Source organism: Oncorhynchus kisutch, linkage group LG8, assembly GCF_002021735.2.
Source record: "Oncorhynchus kisutch isolate 150728-3 linkage group LG8, Okis_V2, whole genome shotgun sequence".
In the NCBI taxonomy this organism is placed as follows: Eukaryota; Metazoa; Chordata; class Actinopteri; order Salmoniformes; family Salmonidae; genus Oncorhynchus; species Oncorhynchus kisutch.
The window spans coordinates 47,952,253-47,976,071 of NC_034181.2; the positions used below are offsets into that span (position 1 = coordinate 47,952,253).

Genomic DNA, 23,819 nt, shown 5'->3' on the forward strand with positions numbered 1-23,819 from the left:
CCCGAAACATGAAGGATCTGGAGAAGGTCTGTATGGAGGAGTGGGCCAAAATCCCTGCTGCAGTGTGTGCAAACCTGGTCAAGAACTACAGGAAATGTATGATCTCTGTATTGCAAACACAGGTTTCTATACCAAATATTAAGTTCTGCTTTTCTGATGTATCAAATACTTATGTCGTGCAATAAAATGCAAATGAATTACTTAAAAATCATACAATCTGATTTTCTGGATTTCACAGTTGAAGTGTACCTATGATAAAAAATGACAGACCTCTACATGCTTTGTAAGTAGGAAACACTGCCGATTTTGCAGGTTATCAAATACTTGTTCTCCGCCCTGTATCTGCTATTTCCTTATTTCTTTCCACCTTGCCCATTCTTCTCATCCTCTCTTCCTGTCTTTGGCAGAGTAATACCCTGCTGGTTGCTGACAGTTTGAGGAACTCAGACAAGCGACGCAACGGACCTGAATTCCCCAACGACACCAAGAAGAGGAAAGTAGAGGACAAGGACTCTAGTCATTATGTAAGCAGCAGCAGTGAGGTTGATAACTTTGTGTGAACGGTGAATGACATTGACAAACCTTTTGTCCCCACAGGATAGTGATGGAGAGAAGAGTGATGACAACCTAGTGGTGGATGTCTCCAATGAGGTACGTGTGTGTCAAATAAAATAACATTTTATTTGTCAGATGTATTTAGCAGATGTTGTTGCAGGTGTAGTGAAATGCTTATGTTCCTAGCTCCAACAGTGCAGTGGTATCTAACAATACACACATCTCAAAGTAAAAGAATGGAATTAAGAAATATATTAATATTATTAGGACGAGCAATGTCGGAGTGGTATTGACTAAAATACAATACAGTACATTACAATATATACATATGAAATGAGTAAAACGATATGTAAACATTATTAAAGTGACCAGTGTTCTATTATTGAAGTGACCACTGATTCCATGTCTATGCACAGTGGGGCAAAAAAGTATTTAGTCAGCCACCAATTGTGCAAGTTCTCCCACTTAAAAAGATGAGAGAGATGTAATTTTCATCATAGGTACACTTCAACTATGACAGACAAAATGAGAAAAAGAAATCCAGAAAATCACATTGTAGGATTTTTAATGAATTTATTTTCAAATTATGGTGGAAAATAAGTATTTGGTCACCTACAAACAAGCAAGATTTCTGGCTCTCACAGACCTGTAATTTCTTCTTTAAGAGGCTCCTCTGTCCTCTACTCATTACCTGTATTAATGGCACCTGTTTGAACTTGTTATCAGTATAAAAGACACCTGTCCACAACCTCATACAGTCACACTCCAAACTCCACTATGGGCAAGACCAAAGAGCTGTCAAATGACACCATAAACAAAATTGTAGACCTGCACCAGGCTGGGAAGACTGAATCTGCAATAGGTAAGCAGCTTGGTTTGAAGAAATCAACTGTGGGAGCAATTATTAGGAAATGGAAGACATACAAGACCACTGATAATCTCCCTAGATCTGGGGCTCCACGCAAGATCTCACCCCGTGGGGTCAAAATGACTGTGAGCAAAAATCCCAGAACCACACAGGGGGACCTAGTGAATGACCTGCAGAGAGCTGGGCCCAAAGTAACAAAGCCTACCATCAGTAACACACTACGCCGCCAGGGACTCAAATCCTGCAGTGCCAGACGTGTCCCCCTGCTTAAGCTAGTACATGTCCAGGCCCGTCTGAAGTTTGCTAGAGAGCATTTGGATGATCCAGAAGAAGATTGGAAGAATGTCATATGGTCAGATGAAACCAAAATATAACTTTTTGGTAAAAACTCAACTCGTCATGTTTGGAGGACAAAGAATGCTGAGTTGCATCCAAAGAACACCATACCTACTGTGAAGCATGGGGGTGGAAGCATCATGCTTTGGGGCTGTTTTTCTGCAAAGGGACCAGGACGACTGATCCGTGTAAAGGAAAGAATGAATGGGGCCATGTATCGTGAGATTTTGAGTGAAAACCTCCTTCCATCAGCAAGGGCATTGAAGATGAAACGTGGCTGGGTCTTTCAGCATGATAATGATCCCAAACACACCGCCCGGGCAACGAAGGAGTGGCTTCGTAAGAAGCATTTCAAGGTCCTGGAGTGGCCTAGCCAGTCTCCAGATCTCAACCCCATAGAAAATCTTTGGAGTGAGTTGAAAGTCTGTGTTGCCCAGCAACAGCCACAAAACTCTAGAGGAGTTTAAAGGAGATCTGCATGGAGGAATGGGCCAAAATACCAGCAACAGTGTGTGAAAACCTTGTAAAGACTTACAGAAAACATTTGACCTCTGTCATTGCCAACAAAGGGTATATAACAAAGTATTGATAAACTTTTGTTATTGACCAAATACTTATTTTCCACCACTCCTCCAACATCCCAAGATGGCGTAGCAGTAAGTCGTCCTGTCGTGTCGTGTCCCTGTATATATCGTTTCTTTTTCGTTTTTTACATATTTTTCTCCGCATACCTCTTTAAAAACATTTTGCTAAACCTAAGCTTCCAAATACTCTCCTGCAACCCGCCTCACCCAATGTAGCTATTTTTCCTAAAGTATTTATATTTACTCCAGAACCCCTCAACTGAAGCTAGCCAGCTAACCACCAGCTATGCTAGTGGTCTTCAGCTAACCGGTCATCAGCTAACCTTTAGTTGGGAAAGCTCTCGCCAGTTCGAACAACGCGACTCTAACCAGAGCATAACGGACCTATTTATTTTTCATCCCTGGATTCCCACCGCAAACGGAACATTTTTCAGCTGGATTTTTCAGCTGGATCTTCACAACTAGCTATCTAGCTAAACCGCAACCCCGGATGATTACTCCTGGCTAGCGTTTCCACCCACTTAGCTTGAAGCTAGCCCGGCCTGCGCACCTGTGCTACCACCGTAGCATACTCCTGAGCTACAATACCCGGGCCCACGACCGGTCTATCGATGTCACCGCATGAAGAGGAATAAACAGACTCACCCCATCGTGACGTCCCCCAAAGGCTAACTCTCTAGCCCTCGCTATCTCCCTGCTTGCTAATTCGGCCTGCTAACTGCTAGCTTGTCCAGCTCCGGTCCGCTAACTGCTACCTTGTCTAGCCCGGGCCTACAAACTGTTAGCTTGTTAGCACAGGCCTGCTAACCGCCTGAATTGCCGCGTCCCAAACGCTCACTGGACCCATATTCACTTTCTATCTCTTTTGACTTTTGTTTATACCTTCCGGAAACCTGCCTCACCCAATGTGATACGGAATCGCTATTATTTTTTTAATTTTTAGAACACACTCAAGAACCTCCAGAAGCTAACCAGCTAACTAGCTACAAGCTTTTTAGTCATTGTTAGTTTTTTTTAACCTGGATAACACTCACCAGTCCAGCTTCCCTGCCCCATCCACCGCTGCCCCCTGGACACTGATCTCTTGGCTACATAGCTGATTCACGCTGGACTGTCCATTAATCACGGTACTCCATTCTGCTTGTTTGTTTTATCTGTTGGCCCCGTTGCCTAGTCTACGCCATTTTACCTGCTGTTGTTGTGCTAGCTGATTAGCTGTTGTCTCACCTACTGTTTTAGCTAGCTTTCCCAATTCAACACCTGTGATTACTGTATGCCTCGCTGTATGTCTCTCTCAAATGTCAATATGCCTTGTATACTGTTGTTCAGGTTAGTTATCATTGTTTTAGTTCACAATGGAGCCCCTAGTTCCACTCTTCATACCCCTGATAACTCCTTTGTCCCACCTCCCACACATGCGGTGACCTCACCCATTACTACCAGCATGTCCAGAGATACAACCTCTCATCATCACCCAGTGCCTGGGCTTACCTCCGCTGTACCCGCACCCCACCATACCCCTGTCTGCGCATTATGCCCTGAATATATTCTACCATGCCCAGAAACCTGCTCCTCTTATTCTCTGTCCCCAACGCTCTAGGCGACCAGTTTTGATAGCCTTTAGCCGCACCCTCATACTACTCCTTCTCTGTTCCGCGGGTGATGTGGAGGTAAACCCAGGCCCTGCATGTCCCCAGGCACCCTCATTTGTTGACTTCTGTGATCGAAAAAGCCTTGGTTTCATGCATGTCAACATCAGAAGCCTCCTCCCTAAGTTTGTTTTACTCACTGCTTTAGCACACTCTGCTAACCCTGATGTCCTTGCTGTGTCTGAATCCTGGCTCAGGAAGGCCACCAAAAATTCAGAGATTTCCATACCCAACTATAACATCTTCCGTCAAGATAGAACTGCCAAAGGGGGAGGAGTTGCAGTTTACTGCAGAGAGAGCCTGCAAAGTAATGTCATACTTTCCAGGTCCATACCCAAACAGTTCGAACTACTAATTTTGAAAATTACTCTCTCCAGAAATAAGTCTCTCACTGTTGCCGCCTGCTACCGACCCCCCTCAGCTCCCAGCTGTGCCCTGGACACCATTTGTGAATTGATCGCCCCCCATCTAGCTTCAGAGTTTGTTCTGTTAGGGGACCTAAACTGGGATATGCTTAACACCCCGCAAGTCCTACAATCTAAGCTAGATGCCCTCAATCTCACACAAATCATCAAGGAACCCACCAGGTACAACCCTAACTCTGTAAACAAGGGCACCCTCATAGACGTCATCCTGACCAACTGGCCCTCCAAATACACCTCCGCTGTCTTCAACCAGGATCTCAGCGATCACTGCCTCATTGCCTGTATCCGCTACGGAGCCGCAGTCAAACGACCACCCCTAATCACTGTCAAACGCTCCCTAAAACACTTCTGTGAGCAGGTCTTTCTAATCGACCTGGAAGGACATTGACCTCATCCCGTCAGTTGAGGATGCCTGGTCATTCTTTAAAATTAACTTCCTCACCATTTTAGATAAGCATGCTCTGTTCAAAAAATGCAGAACTAAGAACAGATACAGCCCTTGGTTCACCCCAGACCTGACTGCCCTCGACCAGCACAAAAACATCCTGTGGCGGACTGCAATAGCATCGAATAGTCCCCGTGATATGCAACTGTTCAGGGAAGTCCGGAACCAATACACGCAGGCAGTCAGGAAAGCTAAGGCCAGCTTCTTCAGGCAGAAGTTTGCATCCTGTAGCTCCAACTCCAAAAAGTTCTGGGACACTGAAGTCCATAGAGAACAAGAGCACCTCCTCCCAGCTGCCCACTGCACTGAGGCTAGGTAACACGGTCACCACTGATAAATCCATGATTATCGAAAACTTCAATAAGCATTTCTCAACGGCTGGCCATGCCTTCCGCCTGGCTACTTCAACCTCGGCCAACAGCTCCGCCCCCCCCGCAGCTCCTCGCCCAAGCCTCTCCAGGTTCTCCTTTACCCAAATCCAGATAGCAGATGTTCTGAAAGAGCTGCAAAACCTGGACCCGTACAAATCAGCTGGGCTTGACAATCTGGACCCTCTATTTCTGAAACTGTCTGCCACCATTGTCGCAACCCCTATTACTAGCCTGTTCAAACTCTCTTTCATATCGTCTGAGATCCCCAAGGATTGGAAAGCTGCCGCAGTCATCCCCCTCTTCAAAGGGGGAGACACCCTGGACCCAAACTGTTACAGACCTATATCCATCCTGCCCTGCCTATCTAAGGTCTTCGAAAGCCAAGTCAACAAACAAGTCACTGACCATCTCGAATCCCACCGTACCTTCTCCGCTGTGCAATCTGGTTTCCGAGCCGGTCACGGGTGCACCTCAGCCACACTCAAGGTACTAAACGATATCATAACCGCCATCGATAAAAGACAGTACTGTGCAGCCGTCTTCATCGACCTTGCCAAGGCTTTCGACTCTGTCAATCACGATATTCTTATCGGCAGACTCAGTAGCCTCGGTTTTTCGGATGACTGCCTTGCCTGGTTCACCAATTACTTTGCAGACAGAGTTCAGTGTGTCAAATCGGAGGGCATGCTGTCCGGTCCTCTGGCAGTCTCTATGGGGGTGCCACAGGGTTCAATTCTCGGGCGACTCTTTTCTCTGTGTATATCAATGATGTTGCTCTTGCTGCGGGCGATTCCCTGATCCACCTCTACGCAGACGACACCATTCTATATACTTTCGGCACGTCTTTGGACACTGTGCTATCTAACCTCCAAACGAGCTTCAATGCCATACAACACTCCTTCCGTGGCCCTCCAACTGCTCTTAAACGCTAGTAAAACCAAATGCATGCTTTTCAACCGGTCGCTGCCTGCACCCGCATGCCTGACTAGCATCACCACCCTGGATGGTTCCGACCTAGAATATGTGGACGTCTATAAGTACCTAGGTGTCTGGCTAGACTGCAAAGTCTCCTTCCAGACTCATATCAAACATCTCCAATCGAAAATCAAATCAAGAGTCTGCTTTCTATTCCGCAACAAAGCCTCCTTCACTCACGCCACCAAGCTTACCCTAGTAAAACTGACTATCCTACCGATCCTCGACTTCGGCGATGTCATCTACAAAATGGCTTCCAACACTCTACTCAGCAAACTGGATGCAGTCTATCACAGTGCCATCCGTTTTGTCACTAAAGCACCTTATACCACCCACCACTGCGACTTGTATGCTCTAGTCGGCTGGCCCTCGCTACATATTCGTCGCCAGACCCACTGGCTCCAGGTCATCTACAAGTCCATGCTAGGTAAAGCTCCGCCTTATCTCAGCTCACTGGTCACGATGGCAACACCCATCCGTAGCACGCGCTCCAGCAGGTGTATCGCACTGATCATCCCTAAAGCCAACACCTCATTTGGCCGCCTTTCGTTCCAGTACTCTGCTGCCTGTGACTGGAACGAATTGCAAAAATCGCTGAAGTTGGAGACTTTTATCTCCCTCACCAACTTCAAACATCAGCTATCTGAGCAGCTAACCGATCGCTGCAGCTGTACATAGTCTATTGGTAAATAGCCCACCCTTTTTCACCTACCTCATCCCCATACTGTTTATATTTATTTACTTTTCTGCTCTTTTGCACACCAATATCTCTACCTGTACATGACCATCTGATCATTCATCACTCCAGTGTTAATCTGCAAAATTGTAATTATTTGCCTACCTCATGCCTTTTGCACACATTGTATATAGACTCCCCCTTTGTTTTCTGCTGTGTTATTGACTTGTTAATTGTTTACTCCATGTGTAACTCTTTGTTGTCTGCTCACACTGCTATGCTTTATCTTGGCCAGGTCGCAGTTGCAAATGAGAACTAGCCTACCTGGTTAAATAAAGGTGAAATTAAAAAATAATTTAAAAAATAATTTGCAAATAAATAAATTAAAAATCCTACAATGTGATTTTCTGGATTTCTTTTTCTCATTTTGTCTGTCATGGTTGAAGTGTACCTATGATGAAAATTACAGTCCTCATCTTTTTAAGTGGGAGAACTTGCACAATTGGTGGCTGACTAAATACTTTTTTGCCCCACTATACATAGGGCAGCAGCCTCCTAAGGTGCAGAGTTGAGTAACCAGGTGGAGGCTGGTTTTTGATGGCTATGCTGTCTGATGGCCTTGAGATAGAAGCTGTTTTTCAGTCTTTCTGTCCCAGCTTTGATGCACCTGTACTGACCTCACCTTCTGGATGATAGCTGGGTGAGCAGGCCGTGACTCGGGTGGTTGTCCTTTGGCCATCCTGTGACTCTTTCTAACGTATACATGCCGGTCTTTTAGGGAAAGGAAAAGGAGGGTACCTAGTCAGTTGCACACCTGAATGCATTCAACTGAAATGTGTCTTCCAGATTGAACCCAACCCCTCTGAATCAGGCCTCGCTATATGGCTCAAAGCAACTCTATGGATGCCGTATGGGCCCTGGTCAAAAGTAGTGCACTATATAAGAAATAGAGTGCCATTTGGGACACGCATGATAATTTCACATCAGGGGAAGTAGGGTGCTGAGTGTGAGTCAGTGTGTGTGTGTGTGTATGACCCCCCCCTCTCCAGGATCCTGCCTCCCCTCATGGTACGCCCCTGCCCTCCCCCAGAGAGAACGGGCTGGACAAGACACGCCTCCTGAAGAAGGACCGATCCTGTAGCCCCGCCTCCACAGCCTCCTCTGCAAGCTCCTCCTCCCTCAAGTCCAAAGAGATGGGAATGGTGTGTGTGGCCAAAACTCTCCATACACTAATACTTTTCGCTCTCTGAAGAAGTCTTTAATGCTGGGTCACAGAATCACACACTTTTTAATGGACCTTCCCATTTCCCTCTAAAGAGTGGTGGAATATCTTCTCTTACCACCTTTCTCAATCCATCCCTTGATTTCTCTCTCTTTAATGGTGTGATATCTGGGTAACAACAGCCTATGTTTCCATGGCAGCGTGACAAGCCGGGTACGCCTCAACCGAAGTCGAGTACTCCCACTCACCGAGGAGACTCCACACCCGGACCCAGTGCCACACCCACTCTCCGCCCCAGCCTATCCAAGCCCTCCTCCATGGAGCTACCTCACCCACCTAGTAAGAGAAACTTCACCCCATTTTAATTTACCTCAGTCCCTTTTCCAATCATACCTAACAGCCTACAGTACAGGCTACCTACTAATATGCATTTGTTTAGTTTAATTAAAGGCATACTACACTCAAACTATATTTTAATATTTTGTTCATTAGTCCACTGTTAATACAATCCCAAAAATGTTTTGCATGTCAGCAGTCAAGTTTTGAAGACGGAGCACTTTCAGTAAAGAGTTCAAACTTGCCTTTATGATGTGTTTGTGTCATATGGTTATGAATATGCTGCACACTGACTGCACTGCAGATACATTAAACCCATCTGAAAACAGCTCTTGTCTACTCCCTAGCCGCTGGTCTGCGGACTCCGCTGGCGGTGTCAGGGCCGTACCCCGGGCCGTTTGGCATGCTGCCTCACGCCGCCTTGAATGGGGAGCTGGCAAGTGCCGGCGCAGGCTACGCCGGCCTCCACAACATGTCCCCACAGATGAGCGCTGCGGCGGCCGCCGCTGTGGCTGCCTACGGACGCTCCCCTATGGTGGGTGGGTGTGTGTGCTAGTGTGTCTCTTATTCCATATTGTGCGATCATTGCGTGTCTAAACGGCTAAATGTTGGTATGTTTATGTAGGATCCGTTGCTGTATCTACTGACCTCATTTCTCTGGTGTGTGTGTGTGTGTGCCCGTGGCTGTTTGAGTATGTACTCCTCATCATCCCTCTGTGTGTTCTCCCTCAGGCCGGCTTTGACCCTCATCCTCACATGAGAGTCCCTGGAATGCCCCCAAGCTTATCAGGCATCCCTGGAGGAAAACCGTGAGTTGCGTGTGTTCCGTATATAAACTGTAAGAGTTTCTTTTAGCACTATGTTCTCCGTAGTAGCAAGACAAATATCCCCTCAATTCCACCTTTCCCCCTCTTACTAAACCTTCTCCTCTCAGAGCCTACTCCTTCCATGTTAGCGCCGATGGACAGATGCAGCCGGTACCGTTTCCTCCAGATGCCCTGGTGGGCCCTGGCATCCCGCGCCATGCACGCCAGATCAACACACTGAACCATGGTGAGGTGGTCTGTGCTGTCACCATCAGCAACCCCACGCGCCATGTCTACACAGGCGGCAAGGGCTGCGTCAAGGTCTGGGACATCAGTCACCCTGGCAACAAGAGTCCTGTGTCCCAACTGGACTGCCTGGTGAGTGCTAGACCAAATATGACCACTGTTATCCAAAATTGCACAGTTAAAGCATGTATTTGGTAGCATTGTTCTTCAACCAACATCACAGCATGTGTGTTTGTGGGCAGGGCACATGCTTTAAATATACACCTACAGTACCAGTCAAGTTTGGACAAACCTACTTTTTCTTTATTTTTACTATTTTCTACATTGTAGAATAATAGTTAAGACATCAAAACTATGAAATAACACATATGGAGTCATGAAGTAACCAAAAAAGTGTTAAACAAATCAAAATATATATTGGCATTCTCTCAGCCAGCTTCAGGAGGTATATTAGTCACCTGGAATACATTTCAATTAACAGGTGTGCCTTGGTAAGTTAATTTATGGAATTTCGTTCCTCCTTAATGCATTTGAGCAAATCAGCTGTGTTGTGACAAGGTAGGGGTGGTATACAGAAGAGAGCCCTATTTGGTCAAAGATCAAGTCCATATGGCGGGAACACCTCAAATAAGCAAAGAGAAATGACAGTCCATCACTCTAAGAGATGGTCAGTCAATGCAGAAAATTACGGATTTTGAAAGTTTCTTCGTGCAGTTGCAAAAACCATCGAGCGCTATGATGTAACTGTCTCTCATGAGGACCTCCCACAGGAAAGGAAGACCCAGAGTTACCTCCGCTGCAGAGGATAAGTTCATTAGAGTTACCAGCCTCATAAATTGGAGCCCAAAAAAATGCTTCACAAAGTTCAAGTAACAAACGCATCTCAACATCAACTGTTCAGAATAGACTGTGTGAATCAGGCCTTCATGGTCGAATTGCTGCAAAGAAACCATTACTAAAGGACACCGATAAGAAGAAGAGGCTTGCTTGGGCCAAGAAACACAAGCAATGGACATTAGACCGGTGGATATCTGTCCTTTGGTCTGATGAGTCCAAATTTGAGATTTTTGGTTTGAACCGCCGTGTATTTGTGAGACACAGAGTAGGTGAACGGATGATCTCTGCATGTGTGGTTCCCACCGTGAAGCATGGAGGAGGTGGTGTTGGTGTGCTTTGCTGGTGAAACTGTCAGTGATTTAAAATTCAAAGCACACTTAACCAGCATGGCTACCTCAGCATTCTGCAGCGATACGCCATCCCATATGGTTTGCTCTTAGTGAGACTATCATTTTGTTTTTCAACAGGACAATGAGGCATACGCCCCGTGTTATTTCTTACATTAGTACCCCAGGTCATCTTAGGTTTCATTACATACAGTCGAGAAGAACTACTGAATATAAGATCAGCGTCAACTCACCATCAGTACGACTAAGAATATGTTTTTCGCGACGCGGATCCTGTGTTCTGCCTTACAAACAGGACAACGGAGTGGATCCCATGCAGCGACCCAAAAAAACGACTCCGAAAAAGAGGGAAACGAGGCGGTCTTCTGGTCAGACTCCGGAGACGGGCACACCGTGCACCACTCCCTAGCATTCTTCTTGCCAATGTCCAGTCTCTTGACAACAAGGTTGATGAAATCCGAGCAAGGATAGCATTCCAGAGGGACGTCAGACTGTAACATTCTTTGCTTCACGGAAACATGGCTCACTGGAGAGACTCTATCCGAGGCGGTGCAGCCAACGGGTTTCTCCACGCATCGCGCCGACAGAAACAAACATCTTTCTGGTAAGAAGAGGGGCGGGGGCGTATGCCTTATGGCTAACGAGACATGGTGTGATGAAAGAAACATACAGGAACTCAAATCCTTCTGTTCACCTGATTTAGAATTCCAGGGCAAGGAAACAGCAGAGGGAACACCCCCCCTATCCACATCGATGGAACAGTAGTGGAGAGGGTAGCAAGTTTTAAGTTCCTCGGCATACACATCACAGACAAACTGAATTGGTCCACTCACACAGACAGCATCGTGAAGAAGGCGCAGCAGCGCCTCTTCAACCTCAGGAGGCTGAAGAAATTCGGCTTGTCACCAGAAGCACTCACAAACTTCTACAGATGCACAATCGAGAGCATCCTGGCGGGCTGTATCACCGCCTGGTACGGCAACTGCTCCGCCCTCAACCGTAAGGCTCTCCAGAGGGTAGTGAGGTCTGCACAACGCATCACCGGGGGCAAACTACCTGCCCTCCAGGACACCTACACCACCCGATGTTACAGGAAGGCCATAAAGATCATCAAGGACATCAACCACCCGAGCCACTGCCTGTTCACCCCGCTATCATCCAGAAGGCGAGGTCAGTACAGGTGCATCAAAGCTGTGACCGAGAGACTGAAAAACAGCTTCTATCTCAAGGCCATCAGACTGTTAAACAGCCACCACTAACATTGAGTGGCTGCTGCCAACACACTGACACTGACTCAACTCCAGCCACTTTAATAATGGGAATTGATGGGAAATGATGTAAATATATCACTAGCCAATTTAAACAATGCTACCTTATATAATGTTACTTACCCTACATTATTCATCTCATATGCATACGTATATACTGTACTCTATATCATCGACTGCGTCCTTATGTAATACATGTATCACTAGCCACTTTAACTGCCACTTTGTTTACATACTCATCTCATATGTATATACTGTACTCGATACCATCTACTGTATCTTGCCTATGCTGCTCTGTACCATCACTCATTCATATATCCGTATGTACATATTCTTTATCCCCTTACAATGTGTATAAGACAGTAGTTTTGGAATTGTTAGTTAGATTACTTGTTGGTTATTACTGTATTGTCGGAACTAGAAGCACAAGCATTTCGCTACACTCGCATTAACATCTGCTAACCATGTGTATGTGACAAATAAAATTTGAATTGACCCAACACACCTCCAGGCTGTGTAAGGGCTATTTGACCAAGAAGGAGAGTGATGGAGTGCTACATCAGATGACCTGGCCTCCAAAATCACCTGACCTCAACCCAATTGAGATGGTTTGGGATGAGATGGACCGCAGAGTGAAGAAAAGCAGCCCCCAAGTGCTCAGCATATGTCGGAACTCCTTCAAGACTGTTGGAAAAGCATTCCAGGTGAAGTTGGTTGAGAGCATGCCAAGAATGTGCAAAGCTGTCAAGGCAAAGGGTGGATACTTTGAAGAATCTCAAATATAAAATATATTTTGATTTGTTTAACACTTTTTTTGGTTACTACATATGTGTTATTTCATAGTTTGGATGTCTTCACTATTATTCTACAATGTAGAAAGTAGTAAAAATAAAGAAAAACCCTTGAATGAGTAGGTGTCCAAACTTTTGACTGGTTCTGTACCACTTTGTGTGCATAGTTTGTGTATTAGAGACAAAAAATAACTTTGCACGCGCTTGTCAGAACCGAGACAACTATATCCGCTCGTGCCGGCTGCTCCCCGACGGCCGGACGCTCATCGTGGGGGGCGAGGCCAGCACACTGTCAATCTGGGACCTAGCCACGCCCACTCCACGCATCAAGGCGGAGCTGACCTCCTCAGCCCCGGCCTGCTATGCCCTGGCCATCTCCCCTGACTCCAAGGTGTGCTTCTCCTGCTGCAGCGATGGGAACATTGCCGTCTGGGACCTGCACAACCAGACCCTGGTCAGGTAAGGACCACATGGGAGAATACATAGGTAGCAGGTAGAAATTTGTAGCCTCTAACCACTAACCACAGTGTCAGATATTGTTTCATCCCCCTAATGGTCAGTCATGTGTGCATACATTTTCATATGGGTGGCTCCATATGAATTGAACCAACAGCCCTTGGCATTGCAAGGGCTGTGCTCTACCAACTGAGCCACACAGGACCACGTATTTTTCATAACATCTGTTAATTGTGTGTGTGTGTTTATCACAGACAGTTCCAGGGCCACACAGACGGAGCCAGCTGTATTGACATCTCCAACGATGGGACCAAGCTGTGGACAGGGGGGCTGGACAACACCGTACGCTCCTGGGACCTAAGAGAGGGACGCCAGCTGCAGCAGCACGACTTCACCTCACAGGTACATGCACGCATACACACATCCCTGAAAGACACACAACCGCTCCAGCTGCACGACTTGAACCACAGGTTCACACACACCCCGCAAACACACAGGAAGGGCTCTAAAGTGCGATCAATTTGGGCGAATGTACAACCAAATATTTTTGCTGTGTGACCAGGGGTTTTATTTTAGGAGCACAGTGTGACTATGATAAAAGTATCCCAGATAATAATTGTTGTAATGATAAGGCTTTGCTGTACCGTTGTTTTTGAGTGCCCTGAAGGGTAAAGTGAGTGCAAATTCGTTAGCGTCATGGTTGCACCATAACTACAGCGAAAACGGCTTTTACCTAAAATAATATTGTGAAACTAAGTGTTATTTAATAGGCTAAGTTAACTCACCAATGACGATGTTTAGAATGCTGCAATCCCTTGGATCTGTTGTCTCGTCAACAACCACCGCAAACTTCTTCCCATGGTCCTTTTTGTAGAACGGCAGTCATATGTTGGTCGAACACACTGGGCAGGTGCGTTTGACGGAGGCTGCTCTCATTTTTGGGCAACGCTCCTCCCTGTTTGCAATGCTACACTAGTAATGGTTGTAGCTTTCTTAGCTTTTCTAAGGGGATGTCACAAAGTCGTGAATAAATTATTGTCTTGAATCTGCTGATGCGCTTGCACTAGTAATGGTTGTTTGAAGAGGCATGCTCTGGATAACACGGTGCTTTTCCTTGTTCTTCACATGGGCTTTAGACTTTAAGTGGCCATCACATGTATTTTTATGGGTCCAATCAATAGTATGTTGACAGAATTTGCAAAACAGCTTTTCGCCTTACTCCTAATAGTCCTTTGGGTATTGCTCTGCTCTGAATTTAGGGGTTAGGGTCGACTTGGCCCTCTGACAGCCTCTTCGTCATGTTTCTCAAAGTGACAGCCAAGTTGTGAGGTGACATAAGGGGTATGTTACTACAATGATTAGACCTACTTCAGATTTTTAAAAACGATATTTCAGCCAAATTATGGAAAATTCTGCAATATTCCACGTTTTACAGTTGATTCCATTTCATTACCAAATTCTGCGATTCCACATCAGAAATCATAGGGCCCTACTTAACCAGGATATCCACACATTTGGAGGCACAGATAAAGGAAAAGGCATAGCTTCTTCAGGACATCAATGATCATAGCAATACATTTATGATCTCTGCATGTCTTTTAAAGCGACAGTTGTAAAATGTTCAATGTTATACACCTCAATGGGAAAATAGTGCTTTTATACAATGTAGAAACCTAATATTCCACAAATTACTTTGTAATTTCAATGACCGGTATTTGTATATACATTTGAGCTTTTATAATAAACATATGTATTTCCATGTTTACATATTAGTTTCTAGGGCACAAAATAGCTAGAATTCATAGGCTGCATTTAGACAGACAGGCCAATTCTGATATTTTTTCCACTAATTGGTCTTTTGACCAATCAGAGCTGATCTGATTGGTTAAAATGCCCAATCTCAATTTATAAAATCTTATTTTCTGTTGCTTTTCGGTTGCTACCAATGAAAAATAATCATTTGGAGCCCGGCATCTAAAATCACTGTTGAGGAATGATGTCATACCATTTGGTTGCTGCTTGTTTTCTCCTCGCAACGGTGTATTCTTTACAGCCTGCTAGTGCAATAGGCGTATCCAGAGTTATACACTATGTATCTGTTATGTGAAAATAGGGAGCACAATAGTGTAATACACAATAGTGTAATATGCAATAGCACCGGAGGGGATGGCTGCTGTTTTGTGTTATTTTGTGGGTTTTTTCCTCCGCATTGTTTTACTTATTTTGTTGATGCTATGACTGAAAAGAGCTTCTGGATATCAGAACAGCGATTACTCACCTCGAACTGGATGAAGATTTTTTTCTTTAACAGCTTCTACCCCCAAGCCATAAGACTCCTGAACCATTAATCAAATGGCCACCTGGACTATTACATTGACACCCCCATTTGTTTTTGCACTGCTGCGACTCGTGGTTTATTATCTATGCATAGTCACTTTACCCCTGCCTACATGTATACATTTCCTCGACTATCCTGTACCTCCGCACATTGACTCGGTGACGGTACTCCCTGTATATAGCCTCCATTGTTATTTTATTGTGATTTATTTTTTACATTTTTTTTGTGTAAATTTAGTAAATATTTTCTTCACTCTATTTTTGAAACTGCATTGTTGGTTAAGGGCTTGTAAGTAACTTGTGTTGGGTTGTTTTCGGTGCAAATATTATTCTTTTTTTAACACGTTTAGCCCTCTAGCAGGATGATATTAGCTTAACACCTAAGGAGTGAATTGTGAAGGGGAGAAAGGCAGGGTTGTTTGTTGTGGCAGCTGTGTCTGTCTGTGTGTCGATTTCTCATGCCCCTGAACACACACACTGATCAGAGACCGGTTTCCCAATAGCGATGGAACATTTTTGCTACAATGGCCGAAGATGCAACATGCATTTCCCCCAAATACCACGCAGAGAGATTGGTTGCTAAGTTGGAGTATATGTCGATACTGATAGGATTGAAAGAAAGGAAGTGCTGCTCTCGGATCAGCTTTCTCCATTCACATTTTTCCTTAACATTATAATTATTTCCAAATTCTGATGAGGGATCAGCTCATAGGGATTTCCACCTACGGCTGCAAATATTGGGGCACCTTATTCTGTTTACCCAATAAAAATGTACAAATTCACCATGTTAGGCTACACATCATTAAATGTATTGAGACAAATTAGACAGACTACAAGTAGTGAAATGGAGCTCAATTGATTGAACGTTAAATGTATTTCAAATGGATTGAAATAGGCCTGTAGCCTACAGTTTTATGTTTTAATGCAGTCATCTAATTTTTCATTTGAAGCGTATTTATATCGCTTGTTTGTGTCAATTGCAAACACATTGGTAACTTTGTATTTGTTGTGAACTTTGTTCGGAAGTCACAAGGAGACTGATAAATCATGTGTTTCTATGTTCTTCTCTGTATAAAGTGACACGGGAGGGCAAAAAAAGCATCCAATGACACACTTAGCTGTTCTACCAGTGGTCTGAGGCAGGTGTTTAAATTACGAGCGTTTTCAAGTGCAACGTTAATAACGATGCTTTTGGGAAACCGGGCCCTGGTTGTCCCCTGCCCTTTCTGTAAATCTTCTCTCTGGGGTACTACTGTATGTATCGGTCTATCTCTCACGCACATGAACACACACACACACTGACCATTTTGTCCCTCTGCCCCCTCTCCAGATCTTTTCTCTGGGGTACTGTCCGACGGGAGAGTGGCTGGCGGTGGGGATGGAGAGTAGTAATGTGGAGGTGCTCCACGTCACCAAGCCAGACAAGTACCAGCTCCACCTCCACGAGAGCTGTGTGCTTTCCCTCCAGTTTGCTTCCTGTGGTAAGGCCATGTCACCAGAGCTCTGGCTGACGTGCTCAAGATGTGTGTATGCGTCTCAAATGGCACCCTATTCCCTAGTGCACTACTTTTGACCATGCAGAGCATTGGGGGGCCATTTGGGACGCATACTATGTCTTTGTTAGCTGTGTACTGTAACTTGATGTACAGTATCAGTCAAAAGTTTGGACACCTACCCATTCAAGGGTTTCTTTATTTTTACTATTTTCTACATTGTAGAATAATAGTGAAGACATCAAAACTATGAAATAGCACAAGGAAGAGTGTGCAAAGCTGTCATCAAGGCAAAGGATGGCTACTTTGAAGATTCTGTATGGTCGATGCATCTTAAAAACAACGATGTTACCGGCTTTTGTCTCCATGTTATGTTGGCATTTTCTAACTGATGGAACTAGCGCTCAAATGAGTCTCCTTTCCCTGGTTCATTTTCCACTTTGAACCGAGATGTATTAAACTCCCTGTTTTAATACAGGTATTCAGTTCAACTTATTTTGTTGACCTAGTAGACAGCCTTATATTCTGTTTTCATTGGAGAATCTCAATTGTATTTTGTATTTAGTTGACTCCTCGTGTCCTCTCTCCTCAAAATCCATTGGAGGAGAAGGTCAGAGGGGAGGGACTTCTGACTTTATCATCCAGTGGGTTTTGAGGAGGCGGAGAGGTGAGGAGTCAAGGAAATGCAATTGGCTCTCTCCTTGTCTCTTCATATACAGTAGCTCTAATCCTAATGTGATGTGATTTGATTGTTTTTTTAAATTCATTTTATTTATACTCTGGGTTCCCTGGGATTTGGCCCCTGCATCCACAGTAGTATCTGTCCTAGCTCTACTGTATGTCTATGTGATTCCTAAAGCTCTGTCTCCTATTTCTCTGCCTGCCCAGGAAAATGGTTTGTGAGCACAGGGAAGGATAACCTGCTGAATGCGTGGAGGACACCGTACGGAGCCAGTATATTCCAGGTACACACACACTCCTGTTCACTCCGACGGCCTTCCTACCAACATGTTTTTTATTTATCTTGTATCAAGGCTGGGTGTTGAGCTTGCTCTAATCTTTCTCGCTCTCTCTCGCTCTCTTTCCAATCTAACTCTAGTCGAAGGAGTCTTCGTCAGTGCTAAGCTGTGACATCTCAGTGGATGATAAGTACATAGTTACAGGTTCTGGAGATAAGAAGGCCACTGTCTATGAAGTCATCTACTAGACTGCACTGGTGAGCACTAGGATCAGCAACTGGCAACCCAAAGTAGCTTTCACTGTTCTAAAACCAACCCTGGGTCAGGGGATACTGCAGAAAGTTCTACACCCTTTGCCTTTTTCCACATTTTGTGTTACAGCCTGAATTTTGATTTATTTTTGGTCACTGGCCTACACAAAATACCCCATAATGTTAAATGGGTTTTGAGTCAGTAAGTATTCAAGCCCTTTGTTATGGCCGAAATAGGAGTAAAAATGTGCTTAACATGTCACACAATAAGTTGCATGGACTCTGTGTGCATGGACTCTGTTTTAAAATGATTTATGAATGACTACCTCATCTCTGCACCCCACACAGTGCAATTATCTATAAGGTCCCTCAGTTGAGCAGTGAATTTCAAACAACGATTCAACAACAAAATACCAGGGAGGTTTTCCAATGCTTCTTAGATGGATAAAATTGAAAAAACAGACAATGAATATCCCTTTTTAAATAACTTCCCATAGTGAAGTTATTAGTTACACTTCGGGTGGTGTATCAATACACCCAGTCACTAAGATACAGGCATCCTTGCTAACTCAGTTGCCGGAGAGGAAGGAAACCGCTCAGGGATTTCACCATGATGCCAATGGTGACTTTAAAATAGTTTAATGGCTGTGTTAGGAGAAATCTGATGATGGATTGTAGTTACTCCACAATGCTAACCCAATTGACAGTGTGAAAAGAAGGAAGCCTGTACAGAATACAAATATTCCAAAACATGCATCCTGTTTGCAACAAGGCACTAAAGTAATACTTCAAAAAATGTGGCTAAGCAATTAACATTTTGTCCTGAATACAAACTGTGATGTTTGGGACAAATACCACTCTCCATATTTTCAAGCATAGTGATGGCTGCATCATGTATCGGTATGCTATTAATTGTTAAGGACTGGGCATAAAAAAAAATACATAAGGAATGGAACTAAGCACAGGCAAAATCCTAAAGGATAATCTGGTTCAGTCTGCTTTCCGCTAGACACTGGGAGATTAATTCACCTTCAGCAGGACAATAACTTAAAACACAAGGCCACTGGAGTTGCTTACCAAGAAGACAGTGAATGTTCCTGAGTGGCCGAGTTACATTTAACTTAAATCTATGACGACCTGGAAATGGTTGTCTAGCAATGACCATAACCAATTTGACAGAGCTTGAATAATTTTGAAAATAATAATGGGCAAATGTTGCCCAATCCAGGTGTGGAAAGCTCTTAGAGATTTACCCATAAAGACTCACAGCTGCAGTCCCTGCCAAAGGTGCTTCTACAAAGTATTGACTCGGGGTGTGAATACTTATGTAAATGAGATACCTGTATTTTATTTTCAAGAAATTAGCAAACATTTCTAAAAACATGTTTTCACTTTGTCATTATAGGATGTTTGGTGGGTGCCTTAAACAGTTTGGAAAATTCCATAAAATGTCATGGCTTTAGAAGATTCTGATATGCTAATTGACATCATTTGAGTCAAGAGGTGTTCCTGTGGATGTATTTCAAGGCTTCCCTTCAAAATCAGTGCCTCTTTGCTTGACATCATGGGAAAATCAAGAAATCAGCCAAGACCTCAGAAAAAAATTGTAGACCTCCACAAGTCTGGTTCATCATTGGGAGCAATTTCCAAATGCCTGAAGTTACCACATTCATCTGTACAAACAATAGTACACAAGTATAAACACCATGGGACCACGCAACCATCATACTGCTCAGGAAGGAGACGCGTTCTGTCTCCTAGAGATGAACATACTTTGGTGCGAAAAGTGCAAATCAATCACAGAACAACAGCAAAGGACCTTGTGAAGATGCTGGAGGAAACGGGTACAAAAGTATCTATTAGAGGTGGACCGATTTATGATTTTACAATACCGATTTATTGGACGACCAAAAAAAGCTGATTCCGATTAATGGGCCAATTTTATACATATATTTGTAAAAATGACAATTACAACAATACTGAATGAACAATGTACACTTTTATTTTAACTTAATATAATACATCAATAAAATCAATTTGGTCATAAATAATGAAACATGTTCAATTTGGTTTAAATAATGCAAAAACAAAGTGTTGGAAAAAAAAGTAAAAGTGAAATATGTGCCATGTAAACAAGCTAACGTTTAAGTTCCTTGCTCAGAACATGAGAACATATGAAAGCTGGTGGTTCCTTTTAACATGAGTCTTCAATATTCCCATGTAAGAAGTTTTATGTTGTAGTTATTATATGACTATTTCTCTCTATACCATTTGTATTACATATACCTTTGACTATTGGATGTTCTAGGTACTTTAGCCGAATCTCGGTAGTTGATAGGCTTGAAGTCATAAACAGCGCAATGCTTGAAGCATTGCGAAGAGCTGCTGACAAACGCAGGACAGTGTGTTTGAATGAATGCTTACGAGCCTGCTGCTGCCTACCACCGCTCAGACTGCTCTATCAAATAATAGACTTTATAACATAATAACACACAGAAATATGAGCCTTAGGTCATTAATATGGTCAAATCCGGAAACTATAATTTAGAAAACAAGATGTTTATTCTTTCAGTGAAATATGGAACCGTTCCGTATTTTATCTAACGGGTGGCATCCATAAGTCTAAATATTGCTGTTACATTGCACAACCTTCAATGTTATGTCATAATTACGTAAATTCTGGCAAATTAGTTCTCAACGAGCCAGGCGGCCCAAACTGTTGCATCCTGACTCTTGCAATGAACGCAAGATAAGTGACACAATTTCCCTAGTTTAATATTTCCTGCTAACATGAATTTATTTTAACTAAATATGCAGGTTTAAAAAAATATACTTCTGTGTATTGATTTTAAGAAAGGCATTGATGTTTATGGTTAGGTACATTCATGCAACGATTGTGTTTTTTTGTTGCAAATATGCTTTTGTTAAATCATCCCCTGTTTGGTGAAGTTGGCTGTCTTTGTTTGGAAGAAATGGTCTTCACACAGTTCGCAATGAGCCAGGTGGCCCAAAATGCTGCATATACCCTGACTCTGTTGCACAGAACGCAAGAGAAGTGACACAATTTCCCTATTTAAAAGAAATTCATGTTAGCAGGCAATATTAACTAAATATGCAGGTTTAAAAATATATACTTGTGTATTGATTTTAAGAAAGGCATTGATGTTTATGGTTACGACAGTGCTTTTTTTGCGAATGTGCTTGTTAAATCACCCATTTGGCAAAGAAGGCTGTGATTCAATGATAAATTAACAGGCACCGCATCGATTATATGCAACGCAGGACAAGCTAGAGAAACTAGTAATATCATCAACCATGTGTAGTTAACTAGTGATTATGTTAAGATTGTTTTTAATAAGATATGTTTAATGCACTTTACCTTGGCTCCTTTTTGCTCTCGCACAACAGGTTGTCAGCCTGCCACGCAGTCTCCTCGTGGAGTGCAATGTAATCGGCCATGATCGGTGTCCAAAACGCAGATTACCGATTATGAAAACTTGTAATCGGCCATTCCGATTAATCGGTCGACGTCTACCATCTATATCCACAGTAAAACGAGTCCTATATCTACATAACCTGAAAGGCCGCTCTGCAAGGAAGAAGCCACTGCTCCAAAACCTCCAATAAAAAAAGCCAGATTACGGTTTGCAACTAACTGCACATAGGGACAAAGATTGAACTTTTTGGAGAAATGTCCTCTGTTCTGATGAAACAAAAATACAATTGTTTGGCCAGATTGACCATCGTTATGTTTGGAGGAAAAAGGGGGACGCTTGCAAGCCGAAGAACCCCATCCCAACCATGAAGCACAGGGGTGGCAGCATCATTTTGTGTGGGTGCTTTGCTACAGGATGGACTGGCGCGCTTCACAAAATAGATGGCATCATGAGGTAAGAAAATTATGTGGATATATTGAAGCAACATCTCAAGACATCAGGAAGTTAAAGCTTGGTCGCAAATGGGTCTTCCAAATGGACAATGACCCCAAAGTTGTGGCTTAAGGTATTGGTATTGGAGTGGCCATCACAAAGCCCTGACCTCAATCATATAGAAAATTTGTGGGCAGAACATAAAAAGTATGTGCTAACAAGGAGGCCTACAAACCTGACTCTGTTGCACCAGCTCTGTCAGGAGGAATGGGCCAAAATTCACCCAACTTATTGTGGGAAGCTTGTGGAAGGCTATCTGAAACGTTTGACCCAAGTTAAACAATTTAATGGCAATGCTACCCAAAACGAATTGAGTGTATGTAATCTTCTGACCCACTGGGAATGTGATGAAAGAAATAAAAGCTGAAATAAATAATTCTTCTATTATTCTGACATTTCACATTCTTAAAATAAAGTGGTGATCCTAACTGACGTAAGACAGGATTTTTACTAGGATTAAATTTCAGGAATTTTGAAACTGAGGTCAAATGTATTTGGCTAAGATGTATGTAAACTTCCGACTTCAACTGTATATTTAATCCAATTTTGAATTCAGGCTGTAACGCAACAAAATGTGGAATAAGTCAAGGGGTATGAAAACTTTCTGAAGGCACTACTGTATATACGTGACCTTTGAACTGTACAACTGACCCTGGGTCATGGGATCCTACAGAACATTGTCTATACATGACCATTCATGGGCAGAGCTTCCAGAACAATTGATGATGGACAGACAGTCGGATGGATGCATGGATATAGAGAGATGGACCGAAACCTCATTATAGACAGATGGACAGAAAGGCAGACCGAAACCTCAGAGGTGCCGAATTAATGGCATTGTAGTTTATTTTTACAGACAAAGAATGTGAATGTCCTGGTGACCTCTACCATTTGTGACCTCTGACCTCAGCTTGCTCTTCTTTCAGACATGACTTTCCAATCAGAACTTTCACACCCTAGTACTGTGTCCCTTCCTACATGTCTGCTATTGCTATCATGTAATTAGTTCTTTTCTTTGTATTTTATCGGTCGAGTACTTGTAAAAAGTGTATATTTGTTTTCTTACAGTAATTGCTTTAGAAATAACAAATGTTTGGTATGTCTTTTACATGGGAAATATCTAACCAGGAAAATACACTAAATGGTCTTACTGCTAGCTAATATAAATCAATTGAAATGTCTAGATAATAAATGTTCTTTTTATTCTAACAAACGTCTTTTCTCTGGCTTCCAAAGTGAATTGTGACGTTCTTGTTCTTGGGCATGGTCTTTAATCCAAGAAGGCCTATATTCAAAGACTACATGGGTTAACTCGTATGTAGAGACTAATCAGATATGGGTGAGAATGTCAAATGGCACTCATTGCTATAGTCATAATCTTGATTTTCATCTTAAAGCTCATCAATAGCAGACGTGTTGAGGTTAACGTTGAGAACATAGACGTCTGAATGGTTCCTCTTGGGAGGTTCATTAGCTGAGCACAGCAGAGCAGGTGTTGAGCAGGTCCATTCACACAGTGATTGTGGGTTAATGCTAATGCAATTATCATTAACGTGCGGTGTGGAGGTTAATTTGCAGGCTAATAACCATTAGAGGAGGGCTTCCAGGGGGAAGTGGAGGAGGTGCTACTGAATAATGAGCTGCTCTTCAGAGAGCA

The 23,819-nt window shown here is 43.4% G+C and overlaps 1 protein-coding gene across 4 annotated transcripts in view; it reads left to right on the plus strand.

The window, feature by feature from the left end:
* Positions 1 to 23,387, plus strand: part of LOC109895046 (transducin-like enhancer protein 1) — a 50,949-nt gene extending 27,562 nt beyond the window's left edge. For 2 of the 4 annotated variants that reach the window (XM_031830470.1, XM_031830472.1), the window contains exons 9-20: positions 408 to 524; positions 598 to 651; positions 7,934 to 8,086; positions 8,307 to 8,445; positions 8,772 to 8,977; positions 9,175 to 9,251; positions 9,377 to 9,626; positions 12,949 to 13,196; positions 13,448 to 13,595; positions 16,861 to 17,011; positions 17,912 to 17,988; positions 18,123 to 19,145. In XM_031830470.1, coding sequence (XP_031686330.1) covers positions 408 to 524; positions 598 to 651; positions 7,934 to 8,086; positions 8,307 to 8,445; positions 8,772 to 8,977; positions 9,175 to 9,251; positions 9,377 to 9,626; positions 12,949 to 13,196; positions 13,448 to 13,595; positions 16,861 to 17,011; positions 17,912 to 17,988; positions 18,123 to 18,230 — 1,728 coding nt within the window. In that variant the 3' untranslated portion in view covers positions 18,231 to 19,145. Of the gene's footprint in view, positions 1 to 407; positions 525 to 597; positions 652 to 7,933; positions 8,087 to 8,306; positions 8,446 to 8,771; positions 8,978 to 9,174; positions 9,252 to 9,376; positions 9,627 to 12,948; positions 13,197 to 13,447; positions 13,596 to 16,860; positions 17,012 to 17,911; positions 17,989 to 18,122; positions 19,146 to 22,835 lie in introns of those variants that run through there. The other 2 variants (XM_031830471.1, XM_020488698.2) reach the window with 2 other exon arrangements.
* Positions 23,388 to 23,819: the final 432 nt, after the last annotated feature.